Source organism: Patagioenas fasciata, chromosome 9 (genome assembly GCF_037038585.1).
Source record: "Patagioenas fasciata isolate bPatFas1 chromosome 9, bPatFas1.hap1, whole genome shotgun sequence".
Taxonomy (NCBI): Eukaryota; Metazoa; Chordata; class Aves; order Columbiformes; family Columbidae; genus Patagioenas; species Patagioenas fasciata.
Window position 1 is genome coordinate 8,034,436 of NC_092528.1, and position 15,556 is coordinate 8,049,991.

Below are 15,556 nucleotides of genomic sequence, written 5' to 3' on the forward strand. Positions count from 1 at the left end.
ATTCTCAAACATTCCTCATTTATGCCCAAACTAAACACCTGACTCATTCCAAAGCAGACGGATTTACAGAAGACAGGAGCTTTCACATGTCATTAAAAAGTCAAAATACTTTAGTTAACAGGACTGAAGAGACAAGTCCTGCTCTACCACTTTGTCCAGAGCAAACTGCTTTCACAAGTAAAACAGCCTAGAACGATTCCCTTTCTGCACCTCACAAAAGCAACTTGCACAGCCCATTTCTGGAAGTTTACTTCAAAACGAACACGGAAACAACCAACTGCACTACGAGGATATTTGGCAGACTGCAACCAAACCTCAGTTATTATAGAAGATACCCAGGATTTGGTCTGCTGCCATGATTTCCACAGTTTTGCTTTAAGTTAAAATTTACTTGCAATATTTTAATAATAAAGCAATATTCTTCCTCCCTCTGAATTACCAGCATATTCATTTTGACTCTTGCTTAGCATTTGGCAAGACCTGCATTTAGTTTATAACTAACCCAGACTGTTTATGCTACTGTGAGTCACTAAATAACAACAACTCATCTTAACTGACCGAAATACATCCAGCTTGGTTTTCATGCTGAAGTGATGACTGATGATGCTTTGCTTTGGAGCTACCATTTTGTCAGGAAACAAAAGATATAACATAGGATGACAAATACTAAAACACAACAAAGGAAAAGCAGTTTAAAAGCAAAAAAAGCTTCTCATGCTTGTCAATCCTAGATATCAAGATATTCTACAGGTGGCTATTATATCAGGACCTGCTGAACTAACACTAATCTTAGTGGGGAAAAAAAAATTAAACTCACAGCTGATTCTGCTGGGGATACTCCTAGTTTCACCCAATATGCAGTTCATCTTATAAATAAGGAGAATATATTGTTTGTTCACATTCAATTTGGCATTCGCTGTAACTCTCAGGTCCTCTTCAGTGAGACTGCTATTCAGTCACTCACTTTGCAGCTTGTTCAAATCCATGAGACTATAGCCACACATGGAGAAATCTGCACATCTCCTTGCCAGTCTTCAGAAAGGTTCTGCTGACCCATTCCTCAAGCACATCTATGTCCCCCTCAACTCAAGTGCTACTCTTTAGGTACATAAACCCCAAACCATCTTTCCTTCTCAGTTCACTCATGATTGAACTTTAACTTTACTGGACTCTAGAGACAAATTATTATTTAGGTACCATATGGAAGAAACATGTCCATTTTGCTTTCATTTGTCTATACATGGCTTGAGACAACTCCTTAGAAGACTCAAAGCCTCATTTGTATAAAACATACAAACACCAGTGAAGGGGTGATTAAAAAAAAAGTGGCAAGAAATCCTACAAAAATGTCTTCAGAGAACGCTATGAATCAGTGGAATGGAAAAGGACTAGAAGGACTACAGCAGTTTGCAGAATGAAATGTAAGTAGGGAAACACAGCAACCAGTAGCTTCATTTCAGAAACAATCTACTGAGATTCTGATGATAAAGTCCACATAATCTAACAGTTTGATTTGCTTCACACTATCAAGCAGAAACATACATTTTAATATATTAAACAAAGCTGAGTACCCAAGTCCCTAAGAGTTTCAAATTCAATACCGACAAGAAGATATTCAAGTCTTTTTAGTAAGACTTGGGAATTCCTAAGAGTTCTAACTTGTTCTAAAGATTCACCTTTCATAACCTTTATTTATTGAATGCTTAACAAGCATACCCAGAACTCTTGCAACTTGTATGTAAAAGTAAATATTCAAAGCATCAAAAGAGAAGAATTAAGCAAATCTCTACTTCGTGACCCAAAGAATGCTCTTCTATTTTTTTTCCTCTAAACTTTACTTGGGCCAGTCTTCCAAAAAAGCAACGCTGTTTGCCATACCAGTTTCTGGGCCAAATAAAGATAGAATAGTTTCTAAAACTAAGAAGCTGAAGTCCAGACAGAGGAGCAGAAGGAAGGGAAATACTGTGCCTTTATATGGTAAGAGTAAGAAGGTAAAAAGCCCCACAACTAAAACCGATGTTTTTCAGTATTTATTAACAGCATTTCAAAGATTCTTTTTCTATTTTCTCTCTCCAAAAAGAGATGTAACACTTCAGCAGAATACTTCAAGACAAAGTAATTTCTTTCTATTTAATTGCATATTTTAATGGTAAAAGCCATTCACCACCCATGTCTACACCCTGGCTAACTCACATCTAGAAGCAGAGGCTTTGTGTAACACAGCCTCCGTCTTCCAGACACATCAAGGTTAATTACATACTTCATGTATTCAATGCAAGGAAATCAGATACTAAACATTTCTACAGCCACACTGCAGGATAAATGCCCTACAACATACTACCCCACAGTATTTTCCTAATACTATCCAAGGAGATTTTTTTCCCTCAAGGATTTTTGATTCTCTTTTGAGAAAAATTGTAGTAGATGCACAGAGATTTATCCAAGACAGAGATTTGTTTGTTATCCCCCCAGACCAAAACTCAAATTTTTGAGAAGTTAAATTAGCAGCAATGTTTATAGCAAAAGATGTGAAGTAATAGCTACAGTTGCTACACCCAGAAATAATTATTATAATAGAGACACCCTTAAGCAAGAGTAGTGGAATTGCAGAGAACAATCAAAACTTTATCAATCACAGAATGCTGCTAAACAAGCCTCATGGATTCTGCTAGACAAATTCAAACCATACTTCTACATTAATAATGCTTCCCATTATTGACCCAATGGTGAACCAGAGAAGTTTAAAAAACAAAGCCACAAACTCCATCAACCAAACACCCCCAAAATTATGGAAAAGAGCACTTTTAAATTACTTGTGGATAAAGACAGAATTCCAAAGTGTAGCTTAACATCTGCTCCAGTTAAGATCTAAAGGTCTAGTGTATATGTAAACTACCCTTTTGCCACTGCTTGGTGTGGAAGATCAATGCATAACCCCTGTTTGCTACTGAGAAGGCTAGAAACTCTTGAATTCAATGGTGAACAAACTTAAAATATGAAAAAATAACCTGTGGTAACTACTGTAATTCTGAGCTCTCAAGTGTTTGAAAGCCTACATAATATCACTCAAGTGGTTCTAAAAGTTTTGTCAGAAACATGCCTATTTTAAAACATAGTCAACATAGAGATTATTCTATACAGAGAAACTTTCAGTACTAGGACAATTCCTAAATTGATGGCTGATACAAACAGAACTTGCTGAAAATAAATTAGAAGTACACTTGCTTTTAACTGGAATCACAGAGCCAGCTCTTCCAGGAAGATAAGTTTTCCGGTATTTCCTCATGAATTATGAGCCATGCAAACACCTGTATATGGTTATGAATAGATATATACACACTGCTCAATGATCACACTTGAGTTTCTTTAGTAAATAGCCTTCACATTCACTACTTGGTGCTGTTCAATAAAATCATGTGTCCATCTGCTCTATCAACACATTTTTCAGTAAAGGAAATTCAACTTCACATTCATTAACCCCACATGGAGCCTTTCAAAGAGCAACAGTCCAATATAAGATTTTCCCCAATTACCGAAGAGTGAGCTCCACATGGGAATGACAATTCATTAGAAGTGCATGTCACCAGAGAGCTTCAGTTTTGAAAACTAAGTTCTCCAAAGGTCTAAAATCCCTTGGTATTTCTTTTTCCTACTTCATATAATCTGTCTTGAGAATATCAGCAAGTTCTCCTGGCAAAAGCAATACTTCAGTCAACAGTTTTAAATCTGTAATTTCATCTTACTTTACAAGAAAGCTTGGCAGCTGGGGTTTATTATATTAGTTAAGAGTATATAAAGTTATTAGAAATAGAGTTTATTTCTTAGGCTTAAATTTGCTGAGGAGACAAAAGTATTTGCATCTTCCAGTAGAGATTGCAAAACATGGTTTGATGACTAACTCAATTATGGATTTAACTCCAAACTGCATCATTTAGGAACAGCATAAACATTGTAGAATGAAAATACAATATTAACACTTAACCTCCAGTCTTCCTACTTGCAAATTTGGGCAATCTGTAATTTTTCTTGTGATATAATAATGAAATTTCACTCATGTCTGCAAAGTATAATGGTTTGCTTATAAACATGTCCCAATAGGAAGAAAGGCATTTTCAAAGTTAACTGGTGATTTTTACTGGGCTTGGGGGCAGAGAACAGTGGTAGGAAGCACGACTGTACATCATGATCACACAATTTAACTGCAGCAATAGCTACTGAGGGCAATTCAGCATTGTAGGCAGCATCCAGAGGCCTGCTGAGAACAAGTTCCAGCATGTCCCAAACACAACCTAAAACTGCTGACGTGAAAAAAGCAGCCCTGCCTTGACCCCAGTGGCATGTTCCTTGTCCTACCTAATGTCTCCTTTAAACTAACATGTGGTGACCACCCTGGCCACCCACCTAAGAACCTGCTCTCTGTTAAGGTACCCTTTTTGCTAACATTGGTCCAAACCCAGAGCAGCCGCTCAACCAACTTACTACGGAGTTCCAGGAATGTCTCTATAGGTAGAGGAGAAAACCCACATGATCGGAAGAATAGGAAGTTACCACTTTGGGCTGCAATGCCAGTTTAGGTGACTGTAAATGTACACTGGCCAGGGCAGGGCTCCACCACTGCGCAGCCCTTAGGCTGCAAGTCCAGCACTCGCAGCAGCTGGAGCTGTGGCACCATTTATCCAACGCAAAGTGCAGCTGCTCCAGACTCACACTTGCAGATGAATACTCATACAGCCGTGGCAAAATACAAATCACTGAGTTGCCAAAACATCATAATCAACACAAAAACGACACTAAACTCATAAAACCGGGCAGACTCCATGTTATCCTGCTGGCCTCCCTTTAAAAAAAGGACAAATGTATTCTTTTGTATCATGTTTCTTTTGGATTTGGGGAAATGATTTAAAAGAACACTCAAACGTTTAAACTGAAGAAACATGGGTATTTCAAGTATCTGTGTGCACATCTAGTAGGGTTTCAAATACTAATACACAGAATTAATCAGAGTTATCTATATTTTTAGTTCCAAAACTGCTTTTGGCCTGTCCTGCCACACTCAGGGGTACTCACTTCTGGGTAGAGTTACAGGTGAGCGACTAAGAGCAATCTAAATTCCAGGTTTCATGACCAACTGTCTTAAAACTTGGTACTAAACAGACACGATTTTAAACATTTAGGGATGTATTTTACAAAAAGTTGATATACCTGCCATATAAACTAAGAACAGAGCATAGTGCCTCTCGACACGTGGTTACAGTCACTCAGCAGAGCGTGAGTCAACGCTATGGCAGAGACGGATGTTCCCATCAGCTCCTCTTTCCTACCTCACCAGTTCCAGAACCAGCGTTTCTAAGACACAGGCCAAAACAGAAAACTGAGCCAGACAGAAAACAAACAAACATCACACTTCTGCTCAGAGAAGGGGGGGGCCCTGTACAGCTCTCTACACCACTGCATGAACTCTGGTACTAAGAGAAGACAGCAGAATATTCTGACTTCTATTATTTAAAAGAACTAAAAATTCTAGGTGACATCAAATCTACAACTCCACTCATTACATTTTCAAAAGTTCAAAAGTCAGTATGATTTTTTTTTTTTAACCGGCACATTTCATTGTGGTGAAGACTAATTAAATAACAGCAACGACCTCATGACAAGTCCTTTGTTGTTCTTCGTACCAAAATTCACTCGCTAATTGAAAGTACACATATAACGTGTTCAGATTTAACAGTGTATGGGGAAAAAAATACTATTTAAATGAAAAATGAAATTAAACTTCTAACTCATTTTTGATAGAAAAAAATATACTAGGGTTACTTGTTGCAGTATATAAGTGGCCAGAGAGGAAAAGATGGTTTCACTTGTGTCTGAAGAATTTAAGAAGTTGCCTATACTTCTAATATTCTATATATGTTTAAGAACACTTCCATGTAATTGTTTGAAATAACACTTGTGTACAACACAGAAGTTTTATCACAGTTAGTCAGCAGTAAAGTTTAATACTGTAGAGCAAGCCTGTTGCCCTACACCTGAGAGAAATTAAGAGAAAAACAATGGCTCTTGAAACTGCTTAGAACCCCCAACTCCTGATAAGACTACATTACAACTTACTCAGCACAACTCACTATTATTATTACACTTAGCACATTTTTTCAATCCTTAAAGTATATTTACATGGATTTGCAGCATAAAAGATTATCCCATATTACGAAAGTTGGCACTTATTCTTTCTGTTCAACAACGTACCTCTAAGGAACATGGCTTGGGTTTTTCTTTTTAACAATAAGTGAAAAACAGGTATGTATCTTCCTAGACAAACTGGGATCTGCTTATTGTGGCCATTCTTGCTACACAGAATCATACTTCTTCCATTTTATAACTTGGAGCAGAGATAAAACAGGAATACCACCAGTTAGCTCAGTTTCAAAGTGTGAAATAATTTGGTCTCCAGCAACCCCCCACATCCAGAGAACACGGCTCAAGGAAAAGTATCAAGTCAGTAACAGATTTAAACTCGAAGTTCTGACTTGCGCTTAAGCTATTCAAAAAGTACTACAGTTCTCATGTTTCTTTCTGAGTTGGTTTTTTGTTTGCTTTTGGTTTTCATTCTTCTTTAAATCAAGTCCTCTTCAGACAAAGAAGCTTGAAATAAAATCTTGTAAAATAAGGAAAAAATGAAGGGCTGGACTACTCAGCCACTTTGTTAATTACAACCTCCACAAAGACACAGGCTTCTACTATGCTGTCACACAGTCAGGCCTCACCTTTTCCTACCATAGACTTTAATCTACACTACCACAAACTGAAGAGCAGTTTTAACCAGTATTTCGCATCACCATGCAGGCACTGTCTTTATACTAAACATGTTATCAAAAGTAATACTCCACAACATAAATGAACTTTCTTTCCTGGAAAATATATACTTGCTATCATATTTCAGGTTCCAGGATGGAATGATTGGTACAGCCAGACTGGATGTGGAGAGCCGGTTGAACCAGAAATTACATTCTATTAAATGCTGACTAGGTTTTTTTCAAATACTAGTGAGCAAGAACAGATTGCTGGTAAATTTAGCACCACTTTAAGGCTATGGGATCATGGATGATCTACATTGAAGTAAAATTAATAACAACAAAATACAAACAACAAAGAACTACTTAGCTATCAAAAAATCAACTTCTCTGCTCTTACTTTCAGAGATGCTCTATGTTAAGAGAAGAAAACTAAGGGTATTTTAACTCTTACTGTTTTGAAAGATCTCTAACATATGCCCTCCCCACCATTAAGCTCTAGCAACTTTCAGTTTCACTAAGGTTTATTTATCAATGAAATTTATTAATTAATGATACCAACCTAACCTGCATACCTGTAGTTTTACTTTGCATAAAACTTTCAATAACAAAATGATACAATATCAGGAATGAAAATACTGCAAACAAATAACAAGTTTTGTAAAAATTCGCAAACACACTACAGACAAAGTTCTCAATTTGTTTTTACAACTTTCTTGCACAAAGGTACGCACAATTTTCTAAACTATGACCTAGAGTAACATCTGGGCAAGGTTAAAATTATTTTAATTTCCAGCCTTAGTGAAGCAACTATAGAAATTTCCTAGATATCAGCCCTGTGCCTACCAGATGCAAAAAGTGAAATATTTTGCATGGAACCATCTCTGTAAAAAGTTCAATCGTATTCTTTACCTACTCTTACTCAACCAAAAGTCTTTTCCATTATATTTTTTTTTCAGGTGAGTAAGAAGACCAAGACATCTGCTAAGGATGGGAACAAAACAGCAGTTTTTTCATCTGCTCCTCGGATCGAGGCCTCTCTTTGCTGCAGCAAAAGGCATTTCTTGTACCTTTACCTCAAGCACACTTCAGGATCGTTACATTACTACTTCCTGCGCTAACCTCTACTACAAACAGGAACACAAAAGCGATGGTAAATGTTCAGTTCCAACGGTCCAAACAGTCTAGTGTTTACTGCTGCACAGGTTCAAAGGAAGGTAATGGGGAAAGACTTTAACTGTTTATAGTAACTGATGTTAAAAGGTTAACTTAAACTGACATTTAAGTTAAAAGGTTTTAGCAGTTCTGGGAGTAGGGTATTAAATTAAACATACACTGTGAGCTGCAGAGAATGTTAGGTACTAGTTAAAAGAGATTTGTTTTTTTTCCCCTCCTCTTTCACTATTTATTTCTCAAAGTTGATGCTCTTAGTATTATCTGGTAGTTCCATTCACTTCTGGAACAGTCAAAGGTGCAGGGAGGTCATGTAAAGCTTACCTTCTAAACTGCAGAGCAGGTGGGCAAAGAATTTCAAAAAAGCTAACAGCAATTAAAGACAAGCCAGATGTTTCTTATTATGCTGAGAGTCTTTAAATGAGAAGCCTTTTACCTACATTTTCAGATCTTTCCATTAGAAATACTACAGCACACCTAAGCAAGATGTCAAGAAGCAGAATTTGAAATACGTTTTATGATTATATATTCTTACATGAAATGTGATAGTGGAATATTGCTGCAAATGGTTGAGAAGTGAAAATCAATTTAGCTGATAAAGAATTCAGGAGCAGGGAACTCCAAAGTATTTTGACACTATATAGTTTGCATACTATAAACTCTGACAAGTATGTACACAGTATGGCCTTTCTTAAAGAAAGAATAGTTTGAGTTAGGAAAAGCATAAACAGATGAACATCTGTTGCAGAGAATGAGGGACTAATGTATACACAGTAAAACAGATTCCCAAATACTACTCACAAGTTACAACTAAGGATATGAGATCCAAAACTAGTAGAGTACAGAACTACTTACCAATAACAACTTTTGTAGAACAAAGAGATGTGCTCAAATGAGTACCAGTACTTAAAAATACTGTATTTGAAACCATACAGATATCTACTCACAACAAAGAAGCTAACAGTTATCAAGAAAGGACTAACACCCTTCTTTTCTTCAAGGAAACACAAAGTTTAATGAATTCTCTCCAACAGAAAAATGCTGAAGTATTTTTTTCAAATGTAGCAGGTAATCTGGGTTTGCTACCTGTATCGTGACTGTAGACTGGTAAGTCTCAATCTGTGGAATGTGCCACGATATCCTCATTAAATCCACCCACCCTTCCAGAATAAGCAAGTAACTGCTCCCACATGGCTGTATCCACCCGTAATAGCCAGGGCTTCCCAAGTTGTATTTTCAAGTAGTCACAACCCAATCCCCACTCGAATTCAAGGCAGAGTGAAGAACGTTTTTAAAAACAATAATAACGTAGGAAAACTAAAAGTAGAATTGAGAGACTCGGGCAAGGCCACACGCTCCGCGGCCAGCAGGGAGAGGTCCGACCCGTCCGCTCGCAGCCCCAGCCCCGGCCGCCACCTCAGCCCTCAGCGCTCCCCGGGCCCTGCGCTCGGCTCACCCCGCGGGCCACGCCGCGCCCCGTGCTCCCAGGCCGCCCCGCTGCCCCTCACTGCTGCACCCGTCTCACTGGGCTGCCGGACCGAGCCGGGCTCCGTCTCTCCCCGGTCCCACCGCTTGTGGGCCGCGGCCTAAAAATGGCGGAGGCGGCCGCACTTCCCAGGCTGCTCACCTCCGCGCCCGCCCCGCCAGCGGCCGCGAACCCAGCTACGCTCACCGCCCGGCCGGTCCCTCGCAGCCCGACTCCGCGCCCGGTCTCCTCGCCGCTCGCCTCGTCCCGCCGGCCCCAGCAGCCACCGCCTCACGAGCCCCCGCCGCGGCCGCCCGCCATCTTCCTGCCCCGCCAGCGACCGGGCGGCGCACGCGCCCTACGTCACCGCGCTCGGCGGCGCGAGGGGGGCGGAGCCAAGCGCCCGCGGGGAGCGGCGCGGGGAGCGGCTGCGGCCAGTGCGCAGCCGCCGCCGGAAGCTCCGCGCGCCCCTGACCCTTCCCCTCGCGCTGGAGGCGCGAAGCGGCGCGCGCGTGCGCGCTGAGGAGCCGCGAGCAACGGCCGGAAAGCTCGGAAGAGGCGCTGAGCTCCATAAAATACGGATTCACCACACACCTTTCGGCTTTGTGCTGCAGTCATAACTCTTATGATTCAGTTACAGCTACTGTGGTTAACTAGAAAAGCACGTCTGTTTTATTGGATCGCAGATGTAACGCCGCTAGAGCACAGAAATAAATGTTATCAGGGGTAACATGCCCAAACCAGCTGCCAAAAACCAGCTGAGCCTTCTGGCACAGCAGCAGCTTTAAGTTTGCAATAAAAGCTGAAATAAAATTGTATTTCTCTCCCTTCAGTGAAACCCCTTGCTGATCATCACAAGCAGCGCCTCGATGTAACACCGCCTTGTGTCCCAACCGCTCCTTTCTGTAACATTTTCCTCCTTCTAGGTGGGCTGGTAAAATTATTAGAGAACAGGGGAGCAGAGAGACGCTGCCCGAATGTTCTCTGGCTGCGGGCACAGTTAATAACACCTGTCTGACCTGCCCTGAATGGTGTTATCAACCCACCTGGAGTCCCCAGATCCCCAACACAGGGTAATAATCACACGTTCTGTTTATCCAGAAGGTCCTCATTACTAAAATCATGATAGGCACGCAATGTTTTTAAAACACACAGCCTTAATCAGAAATATATTTTAATTTATACTAAACAACAATAGAAAATTATTGAAGCTGTAAAAATCCACTGTCCCAATCAAACAAAAACAAACAAAAAAACACCACAGAAATTGATGCCGCCCATCTCTAAACCTTCCAAGAGTCAAGAATAAGTTTCTCCATCTCTTTTAGAAGTTTGCAAAAAAAATAATCACATATACATTTCCGCTAAAAAACAGAAACATGTTGAAAATTCCCACATGGGGGCGAGGGATTTGGAAGAAACAAATGCTTGAGCCACTGGGAAAAGGCTTTTTGGGTTCTTTGTCTCTCACGAAGGAGGCGGCCTTGCCAACACAGACGTGGAACAAACTGAAAGGGCTGCGCTGAGCTCCGGTGTGCACGCACCGAGGCTGACACCGTACTGAGGAGCCCTCTGTCTCAACTGCCCCAGCTCAGCCAGCAGCTGGGTTAGTCCAGAGGGCTGAGACACAGCCAGAGTTCCCCGGTTTTGCTGCTCACATGAAGGGACGGAGGGCGAACCTTAGTACTGGAAGCTGCGTTTGGTCTGAATGTCGTCGAGGATCTGCTGTAACTCCTCGTCTTCAAACCGGCCCTCCAGGCTGCAACATAAGAACAATGAGGGTACATTAAAGATTTTAGAAGTAATCTCCCCCCTGGCTTCATTTCAGACAGCCAGAAATCACCATCCGCCTGTACAGAACCACCAGGAACTGTCTGCAGCGTCACTGCACAAACACTGCTTCGACCCCTGTGCAGGGCCTCCTCTTTCAATGACAGAACTCCGTCTTTCTCACAGCTTTCTGCTCAACAATCTCAAAATGTTTTATCAAAAAGGCAAGGCAGGTGTAGCCCAGGTAGCCTCATGCTCATAAGCCAGTCCAGTTTCACTATGAAATCTCAGCATACAAGGAAAAAACTGAAATTCAGATGAGTATTTTGATCTCTCCTCTACCTAAAGCCATGAGGCCACAAATAAAGATGTGAAGAAGTTACTGCTCCCCTGTACATTAGTCATAAAACTATTTGTAGGAGCAATGTCGTTTGCTCCAACAGAAAAAAACAAAACAAAACAAAACACAAACCCCAAAACCCAAGCAAACACAGCTGGGTGGGGTAAGAACCCAAATTTAAGCTGTTTATACTTAGTCCAGTAAATGTTGTTGACACTTGCAAAGATCACCTCGCTGTCAGATCCATGGGTATGTGAAGGAAGACAGAGAACAAAAGTTCTTCCATCGATAGAGCTGGACTGAAGAGAGGGCACCTGCCCGCAACTGGCTTTAGATCACCGGAAAGTATACAGCAATCTTTCTACAATACATAAACGCTCACCTCGGAACCAAAGCTTTCGCTTCCTCAGCTGTCTCGGGACACAAGTTGGCCAAACACGCCAGTTCAAATTTATGGAGCTTTTTCTGGAGCAGCAAACTGAGGAAAAACATCAACTTGGTGAAATTACAAAGCAAGCTAGAAACATAAAAGGGCATAAACCAAACCAAATAGGTGCCTGTTTTTCACTCTGCTTTTGGCACTGAAATCAATGTTTTTTTCAGGAGGAAAGACTCATAGAACTGCATTGAGGAGAAAAGTTACATCTGTTAAGTCATCTTCCCCAGCACTACTCTACAAAGTCTAGAAAATCCTCCCATTTACTGCCATCAACTGTCATTTAAATACTGAAACCAAAGCAGTTCAGAAGGCTTGACTTAGATAAAGTACAACCCTCCACAAACATGATCAACTTTCTTGCCTCTTCAGAAAGACAAGACCCAGAATTATAGCACAAGTCAGGAAACTCCACTAAACGGTACTTCTCTAAAGCCACATCAATTTACACACCGAACTCTCCAGGGAAGTCTCATACCCTGCCGTTCACCCTCACCTACGGACACTGGCGATGGTTTCGCGGTTTTTGAAGCGGCTGAAGCGCGCAGTGTAGTTCAAGGTTTTCATGAAGACTTCTGAGAGCTCCTGCTCATCTTCTGCGCTCTCGTTCTGCTGCTTACGGTGCTCAAGAAGCATGTGTACTTCTGAGTTCAGAAGAGTTTCCGCAGTTTCAAATTCTACATTTGAATGAAAGAACATCAGCATAAAAAAATGTAAAGCATAGATGAAAAAGTTGATGTACAGAAGTTTACTACGTAAATTTCACTTTGGACAATAAGGAAATGAAAAACACGTTTCACTGTAACTGTACCAATAACAGGGCAGCATTTCATACTGAAAATGCAGATAAAAATTACACAATTTTGAGTGACAATCCAATGTGTTTGTCTTTTTGACCACAAATTTTACTTATGCAGACCCAGCCTTCTGGTTTGTCACATTTTTGCAATGTGCTTTCTTCACCCATTTTTGGCAGAACTTCTGTAATGTATGACTTGTTTCAGAAAGAAAATATTTAGAACTGTAACGTTCAAAAAAATTCAGAAGTGATGTCTACGCTCTTTGGAAGCTTCTGAGGAGTTCTTAAAGTACATACTGCCGAATATTTTAAAGAAGGCTTCATTAGCTTGAAAGATTGATTGACCCACTTTATTATTATTAGCACAAAAAAGTTTTAACCAGTCTTAACAGATTTTTTTCCCCCTTTTTAGCCAGCTCTCCCTGTTTGTGTTTGTATATGAGCAGTCGGCTACAGGGCCGTGCTCAGAAAAGACCTTTATTTGCATGGAAAGGTAAAGTAACCTGGAGCTGAACACGGGGAGGATATAGATTTTAGTGTCAAAACAGCCAAAGAAAACCAGTGTTTCATGACCATGCTTTTGTTCCAAACTCAAAAAAGCAGCACAATGCCCTTTTCCCCCCCTCTCCCAGGGCAGCTCCGAGGTGTAAACACAGCTCTAGAATTTATACCGACTAGTTTTCTTTAAAGACCACACAGACTGTGCGTGTCCCCGGTTACAGCGGAGGCTCCGGACAGCTGCTTTCCTGACACGCAGCACTATTCCAATGCCAAGACGCGTCAATGAAAAAATAATGATTATATTAAATAATAAGAAACTTTTTTCCACAACCTGCTAGGAAAAACATTAATTTTTATTCCTATAGGCGTAGCGCTCCACCTAAGAACAGCCATATTTTGGCCATCGTAGGTTCTTCAAACACATATACGATTTGTTATCCCTGACGTTTAACCCCTGGGCTCTGTGTACCGGTGACTGGCGGGGCGGCTCCGCCCCCACAGGCTGCCGCCAGCCTCCACCCGGCGCCCACGGGCCCCTCGCCGCCCCGGCCCGGTTCGGTTCGGTTCGGTTCGCACCTTTGGGGAAGACAAGCTGCGACGCGTCCTCCTCCACGTCCGCCGCCCGCGGGTCGCTGCCTCCCGCCGCCATCGCCGCCGGAAGCGCCGCCGGCCGGAAGCACCGCCCTCCGCTCCCCCGGCGTCCGCCACCCGCCAGGGGGCGCCGCCGCCGGCAGGAGGTGTGTGGGGAGGAGGGGACGGAGCGCGGAGCGGTCGCGTCGTTGGTGTGGCACACGGTATGAAAAGACGTGGTGGAGCTGAACTTGTGTGCTGACAGGCCGCGAAGTGCGAAGGACCGAGACGTTATCGGCACAAAGTGTTACAGAGCCACAGAGAGCAAGGTGTGGAGGTGCCGCTGAGGGAAACCAGCTCGTCCTCTCCCGGAGCAAACCCAGGGGAGGCTCCTGGTCAGTCACTGAGGGAATAAGGGCCCCGAACTGCGCTGGTTGCCCTCATCAGAGTCCAGCAGCAGTACCTGGGGAGCACCCAGGCCACGGATGCAGCTTCACGGCTCTGGTTTTGCAGCAGAGGTGGAGTGAGGAGCTCCAGCCTGTTCATTTTACCAGAACATCCTTCAGCCAGAGAGAACTGTAACTGCACCAGAACCACCATTAATGCAGCTCGGGTCTTGAGGAGAGAGCATTGCTGTCACCAATAACACACTTTGAAAGGGGCGATAGTTCTTCAGACTACCCAGAAGTAAGCAACAGAATCACAGAATGTCAGGGATTGCAAGGGACCTTGAAAGCTCATCCAGTGCAATCCCCCCGCCAGAGCAGGAACACCCAGCTGAGGTTACACAGGAAGGTATCCAGGCAGGTTTGAATGTTTGCAGAGACTCCACAACCTCCCTGGGCAGCCTGGTCCAGGCTCTGGCACCCTTGCCGGGAAGTAGTTTCTTCTCAAAGTGGAACCTCGTGTGTTCCAGTTCGAACCCATTACCTCTTGTCCTACCATTGATTGTCACCAAAAGCCTGGCTCCATTCTCCTGACGCTCACCCTTTATATATTGATAAACATGAATGAGGTCACTCCTCAGTCTCCTCTTCTCCAAGCTCAAGAGCCCCAGCTCCCTCCGCCTTTCAACAGACCCCTGGAAGGCACAGGCAGGCTGAAAATGATGATAGCTCTCCCGACACTATGTCATGGGAACGCCACCAGTAAAATAACTTCTGGAGTAGTGTTTTCCCTGGAGAGCTCACATGTGAGTGCCCAACCGGCCTAAGACTCTTAAAGTAATCATCTTATCAGACCTTACTGTGTCATCCTGCGCCCTTAAGGAAAGGCAAAAATAGACTGTTGGAGGATTTGTGATGGAACCACCCCTGTTCTCACAAACTTGCATCTGTGCCGAGGTGAATTGTTCCCTGCATGCTGGAAAAAGGAACAAATTAAGAATATACTATGAGAATATGAAGGGGATGAAATCATAGATCCAGGCTACATTTAACAGATAACATTTGTTACCTAACAAATGTTATTTACCACATAATTTATTAAATATTTTTAAATGTTATATAACATTTAATAGATAACATTTGTTATCTGGATAAATGAGCACAGCAGAGAAGCTGGAAACATTTGCTAAGTGATACATGCGGAAAGACATTCATGAAGACGGAATGAAAATATCTTGGGGAACATCTGGTAAATTAAACAATTTCAATTAGGTTTACAAGAAAACAAGGAAATCCATGCCAGATTGGTGAGAGAAGCATTTAAAGTC

General features: G+C 42.1%; 2 protein-coding genes across 8 annotated transcripts in view; both read right to left on the reverse strand.

Moving 5' to 3' along the window:
• The window catches only part of WDR33 (WD repeat domain 33), a 70,273-nt gene extending 60,486 nt beyond the window's left edge, over nt 1-9,787 (reverse strand). For 6 of the 7 annotated variants that reach the window (XM_065844648.2, XM_065844647.2, XM_071812413.1 and 3 more), the window contains exon 1: nt 9,634-9,787. The gene's annotated coding sequence lies outside the window, so the exon portion shown is untranslated. Of the gene's footprint in view, nt 1-9,588 lie in introns of all 7 variants that reach the window. The other variant, XM_065844645.2, reaches the window with a different exon arrangement.
• Nucleotides 9,788-10,583: 796 nt separating this feature from the next.
• Nucleotides 10,584-13,958, reverse strand: POLR2D (RNA polymerase II subunit D). The gene is made up of 4 exons (XM_065844760.2): nt 13,849-13,958; nt 12,469-12,649; nt 11,919-12,014; nt 10,584-11,185 (listed from the first exon to the last, which is right to left on the reverse strand). The coding sequence occupies exons 1-4, from the start codon at nt 13,919-13,921 to the stop codon at nt 11,107-11,109; spliced, it is 429 nt and encodes a 142-aa protein (XP_065700832.1). The 5' UTR covers nt 13,922-13,958; the 3' UTR covers nt 10,584-11,106.
• Nucleotides 13,959-15,556: the final 1,598 nt, after the last annotated feature.

Bases quoted from the DNA above. Each gene is read 5' to 3' on its own strand.
- POLR2D (XM_065844760.2), bottom strand. From the start codon at position 13,921: ATGGCGGCGGGAGGCAGCGACCCGCGGGCGGCGGACGTGGAGGAGGAC. The intron at 12,015-12,468 runs GTGAGGGTGAAC...GTTTTTCCTCAG, and splicing joins ACCATCGCCAGTGTCCGTAG to TTTGCTGCTCCAGAAAAAGC. The intron at 11,186-11,918 runs GTGAGCGTTTAT...CTTATGTTGCAG, and splicing joins GCGAAAGCTTTGGTTCCGAG to CCTGGAGGGCCGGTTTGAAG.